Source organism: Pongo pygmaeus, chromosome 1, assembly GCF_028885625.2.
Source record: "Pongo pygmaeus isolate AG05252 chromosome 1, NHGRI_mPonPyg2-v2.0_pri, whole genome shotgun sequence".
Classification (NCBI taxonomy): domain Eukaryota; kingdom Metazoa; phylum Chordata; class Mammalia; order Primates; family Hominidae; genus Pongo; species Pongo pygmaeus.
Window position 1 is genome coordinate 11,761,501 of NC_072373.2, and position 6,000 is coordinate 11,767,500.

The window sequence follows — 6,000 nt, forward strand, 5'->3', positions numbered from 1 at the left end:
TTATAACATTTAAGCCACCCAACAACTTTATGAGGGGAATGACTATTGCCATTTTACAGGTAATATTTATAGTGACAATAGATGCCACTTGCTATGTGCCTGAATGAAAGCTCAGGTGCTTATTTTTCAAGAAAGGAACCTAATGAAAGAGGAGTAAGAGGTCCACTGGTTTTTAATACACTAATTTGATAGCCAAATGCACCCTGCTACAGAAAAGTCAATGGAAATCTCTGTAACGTATTTATTAAATAATTCAAGCAAATATTTATTGACTGCCTACTCTATTCAAGCATAGTGCTAGGTAGTGAATAAAAGCATTCTGATTAGAATCCAGTTCATAAAACCCTTTGAGGAAGTAGACGAGTCAACATTTGGGGTGGACACTTCAGCTTCTTGGCCACCATCCTCTATAACATTCATTCCCTATATGACAGATAGGCAGTCCAAGGACTTGACCCAGTTTCAAGAGTGGATCCCTGATCAGTCAAGACCAATGTTGGTAAAATTTCCCTACTCTCGCCAGAATGACTGGTTCAGGAATGGCCAGACACAATTTGGGCTAATGAGATGCGAGGAGCATTGTATTTGGGGATTTTAGGAAATAGCACACTCTTTCACAAGGGATAACTTCTGGAACAAGCCCTCTTTCACTTTTCCCATGTCAGAAAGAAAGTATGCAGTGCTAGGAGCTGATAGCAGACAGCTGAGACCATCAAGAAAAGGCCGCACTAGAGGAAGATGACTCCACGGAAGGCAGAGTGGAGACATAAAGCAGCTGGTTCTGGAGATAAGATGGAGCCATTGTGTCAAACCCACTGGTAGACTGTGAGCTGTGCAAGACCCCAAATCCCCTCTGTTGTTGAAGCCAGTTTGGGTTTGGGTATTCTGTTATTTCCGACTGAGCACATCCCAATAGAAACATCGCTCTGCCTACAAGAGTTCCTTTCTCGTTCTGTTTAAATAGGTAAGCCATTTTAAAATCACACCTCTAGCCACGTTCCAGTAAAAGCCAACCTCAAAACTAATTAGGAGCAGGAAGTGTGTTCATACCCACCAAGTCCCCAACATTTTGTAAAGTCTATTAATGTTACTTTTGTAGGTTCTAAAATAATCAAATTTAATCCCCAAATAACTCTGTGGAGGTAAAGGGAGGATTAGCTTGAGAAATAAGTAGCTCAGAAGAATAAAGCTGAAGTGCTAACTTTGCTGCAATGGACCTTTTCTATGATTATATAAAAAATTATAATTCCTTCTATTCATTCCTGCTACTCATGGATACAATACCTGTTGAAGGGACCAATGAACAGAGACTATAAAAAGAGTTGATATGAAAATAAAAGTAAGATGCATATTTTCTAGATTTACCTAAAAAACAATGTTCTTTCTGCACGTAACACTTTCTACCCTCAAACACACATACATGAAATTCTTCTTTTTTAAAATTTAGAGATGGTTGCCCAGGCTGGCCTCAAACTTCTGGCCTCAAGCAATCCTACCAGTTCAGCCCCCCACGTAGCTGGGACTACACACATGAGCCACTGCATCCAGCTAGTTTTTATTATTATTTAGAGACAGGGTTTTCCTATGCTGTCCAGGCTAGGTGATGCAACTCTTTACTTACGCATCGAGTTTATCCAAGAAATTCATCATCTTATACCAAGTGAAGAAGGTAGGATGTGGTGTTAAAAACATCACCACACTGTAGTCTCTGTTATATTATGAAATTTAGTGCTATAACTTCTGCATTTGCAAAGAAATGCAATCATTAGAATTTTGGCAACCCAAAATCTTTACCTCAATCGTTACTGTGGGTAAAATAATGAATCCAAATTACTATAAAGCCTCAATATCCCTGGTCCTGTTCTCAGAAATGGCAGCTGCATGTTACCTTTTAGTCTGAAAGTACCAAACTGCAAGTGTTCAATTTTAATGGCATATCAAATAGCCCACCTAATGAAAACATATTAACAATTCTAATAGGCACAAGAGTTTTATTAGCTAGGTTGTATTTTGACTTTATAAATTTTAATGACATTTAATTAGATTGTAAAGAATTTTCAAATATTTTGACTATCCTTCATTCTTTCCATTAAAAATGCATTATTTTTTCTTTTTTTTAACCTTTTTTTTGCATTATCTCCTTTCTATACTTAGGTATACTTTCCTATTTTATCAGAACTTAATCATGTAATGAATACACATTTATTGAGTATCTCCTATGCGCCAGACATTCAGTTAAATAACAGATACAAAAACCAGGAAGGTGCTATTCTTGCCTTAGAAATCAATCACACTTTTAACTAAATAAGAAATGTGATGAGTGCTATAAAATACAGGTGATACTTAGTGGCAAGAAACCAGAGAAGGAAGGTTTAATTATACTTAAGAGTTGGGAGAAACATCAAGAATAACTTTGTTTTTGTTTTTGTTTTTGTTTTGAGATGGAGTCTCAATCTGTCGCCTAGGCTGGAGTGCAGTGGCGCAATCTCAGCTCACTGCAACCTCCGCTTCCCGGGTTCAAATGGTTCTCCTGCCTCAGCCTCCTGAGTAGCTGGGGTTACAGGTTCCCGCCACCATGCTCGGCTAATTTTTTGTATTTTTAGTAGAGATAGGGTTTCACCATGTTGGTCAGGCTGGTCTCGAACTCCTGACCTCAGGTAATTTGCCCACCTCAGCCTCCCAAAGTGCTGGGATTACAGGTGTCAGCCACCGTGCCCGGTTATCAAGAGTAACTTTAAAAGACAGTGACATGTGAACTGGGTCTTGAAGGATATACAACAATTCTGGAAAAGGTGAGAGAACGTCCCAGAGGTGTGATGTGTATGGAATGTTCAGGAAACTGTGATGTGGCTCAAGTAAGGGGGTAGGGATAAGGGGACTGGGAAAATAGAAGGCTGGAAGGGTTAACTGGGGCCTCATATACCAGGGGCAACAAGGTGAACTTTATCTTCTAGAATGATATAGAAATGTGAACAATGTCTAAACAGGGAAGTGATGTAACAGTTGTGACATACAGGATGAATCTGAGATTTTGGAGGTGAGGGTTAGGGTAGAGAAAGAGACCATTCCCCATGGTCTCTGTTTCTGCACATCTTGCAAACTAGTCATTGGAAGCCTTTTTTTCAGGAAATCTTTTCCAGGATGTTTGCAGCAAGAGGCCATGTAAGAGGGAGATGTCTCCACCCACAGCAAAGGCCAGGCAGGCTTTCTGTCTAGTGTAACTAACTCATGCTCCCTGAGCTCAGGATTCCTTTTCTGTAACTCAACCAGCTGCATGTGCTGGTGTCATCTGTCCCCTTCACGTTGTCCTTTGAGAACTGGGGCTCAGAGAATTGGCACTACAGCCAATCTCTACAGCTACAGCCATTTCTTTGACTACTAAACTATCTCTCTTTACCCTAACTGCAGGCTAACTTACTAGCTTGAAAATAGGGTAAAAATCTCAGACCCTTTAGTTTTTGACAAGAGACAAGTAGAAGCTACAGGAGGTCAAAAATAATGAGGAGCTGTGTTTGCAGACAGCCCACAGGAATGCAGTGTAAACCACAGCAACTGTCGCTTAATCAATGTCAGGTGTACTTAGAAGTTGCCAAACGGAGACCATATAAAGAATAGAGAGAAGACTGGAGCAGATCATTGATAAAATGGGAATGTAAGGAATTAAGAGGGACTCTTGCAGAACTAACTCCAAAAGCAAAAAGGAAATATTTAATACACATCCATATAAAGGCCCCTCATCTGCAAAGACTGCACCCTGAATGACTTTCTCCTCCTTTAACCAAAGGCAAATCTACTTCTCTAGCTACCTTTCTCACTCAGAGATGGATTTTAATACTAAGCACCATTTGATTTAGCACAGTAAATTAAAAATTAAGTCTCAATTAGGAGGCATGTTATAAAATTGCTGTAGCTATTATGTGATTTTTGTTTTTGTTTTTGTTTTTATTTTTTGTAGAGATGGGGTCTTGCTATGTTGTCCAGGCTGGTCTCAAATTCTCGGCCTCAAATGATCCTCCCACCTCAGCCTCCCAAATTGCTGGAATTACAGGCATGAGCCACGACACCTAGTCCATTTATGGACATTTTAAATAGATAACTCTGTTGCTGTGAATCCAATCACGCTTCTTACCCAGCAACTCATACAGAGAATTCAGAATGGATTTCCAAGACTCTCCTGCTTCTCGCCCAGCAACATCAGCAAAGTGTGCTGCGCTGCTGTAGACGTGCAAACGGTCTATGCACTCGAGCACAAGGTTGATCATTCCCTGGAAGGTTAAAAAAAAAAAAAAAATCACCATCAGACATCCAAAACTGTCATTCTGCTTACAGACTAAAAATGCTAAGTTGATTTAAAAATAGAAGTCTGACTGAAGGTTCATCTACTAATCATAAAGAAAACTGTGATCATTCAAAGGACAGGAAGACACACATTTGCATGTGAAATGAAATGTTCTTCAGATAGTTCAAGCAGATTTTAAATTCTGAATGCCATCATCAAATAGCAGTGAAAGAACAACCTAAAAATATGTACTTCATACTTATGGCCTTCTATTGTTAAGTGACCATAAGAGCAGATCCTTATTCTTAGGCATTATTATTATTCTTCTTAAAGATATAGTAAATCAGGTAAAGCTCATGAAAAGATATTTTTAAAGCAAATCAAAAATGCTGTAATGCATTTTTGCATTATAATGAACTTTGTAAGATACAGCCTGAGTTTGAAATTATGCTTTATTTTTATTATTATTGGTAGATCAAGGTTGTAAAAAGCGTGGCAAACCACATAAAGAGTTATAAACCACTATCTAATCCAATTAACTTATTTCACACAGAATTTAAGAGATACCATGGACCTAAGAACATTTCCAAGTCCCCATGCAGATTGTCTTATATGAGAAGTTAGGAAAAAAACTAAATTACTATTTTAATTTTTACACCCCAATATTTAATTTTACTTCTTCCAGATATTAAATAAATGCGGCATTGTAAAAGAGTCTAACAATTTGGCATATGTGAAAGCTCCCAATAAACTAGTCCATGTTATTATTGGTTTATGTTGATACTTTTTTGCTTTCGTGCCATTGAGGTCTCTAGATAGGTCATCTCTTTTGAATACCCAGTGGGAACGTCCTCAAAAAGTTATGTCAGTTTCAAGAGTTTCTGATGAGATATTAGAACACAGCTTTAAAAGTAGACAGGGATTATGAGAACCTAGTAATAACCCTTTCTGGTTTTGTTTGTGTAGTTTTATTTCTCTGTGTCACAACTTTTATTTTAGGCTTTGGGGGTTCCATGTGCAGGTTTGTTATGTGGGTACATTGTGTGTCACTGGGGTTTGAAGTATAAACGATTTCATCACCCAGATAGTGAGCAGAATACCTGATAGGCAGTTTCTCGACCCTTGCCCTCCTCCCACCCTCCACCCTCAAGTAGGCCCTGGTATTTATTGTTCCCCTCTTTGTGTCCATGTGTACTCAGTGAATAACTTTTTTTGTTACTTTTACAAAGCTAAGTATTTATTCAGAAAAAAATAATTATTCTCCCAACAAGATGCATTGAAAAGAATGGGAATCCAGCTGAACAAGCTGATTTATCCCATCAACCCTGGTAGTCTCCAATGAAGCTCCTGACTATATTAGAACATTAGATATATCATTTGGTCCTTCTTTTGTTGGTTATAAAATATGACACTTGAGTTCTTTTTAGCAGTAAAACTTTTGGTGCAATACAATCATACATGGAAATGCAATAGATGCAAAGGGAAAGGGTAGGGTTGCTCTGTCCAACTAGGGTTCCTGGAGCTCAGCCTACTCGGGTAGCCCTCTCCTGACAGCTTCCATCCCCAACACGAAGCTACCTGTGGATCCTGGGCCATTTCCAAGGAGCACCTGCTGAATAGTTTGAAAACCCTGATGCTTTCTAAAGCCTGTATTTGTATAGACACTTTAAGATTCTTAATTGATATAACCCACATGAAGAGAACTATAGTGCTTGCAAAAG

The 6,000-nt window shown here is 38.7% G+C and overlaps 1 protein-coding gene across 5 annotated transcripts in view; it reads right to left on the reverse strand.

Moving 5' to 3' along the window:
- Nucleotides 1–6,000, reverse strand: part of RYR2 (ryanodine receptor 2) — a 789,753-nt gene that overhangs the window by 376,848 nt on the left and 406,905 nt on the right. For all 5 annotated transcript variants that reach the window (XM_054448216.2, XM_054448137.2, XM_054448051.2 and 2 more), the window contains exon 16: nucleotides 4,130–4,265. In XM_054448216.2, the coding sequence (XP_054304191.1) occupies nucleotides 4,130–4,265 (136 nt within the window). The remainder of the gene's footprint in view (nucleotides 1–4,129; nucleotides 4,266–6,000) is intronic.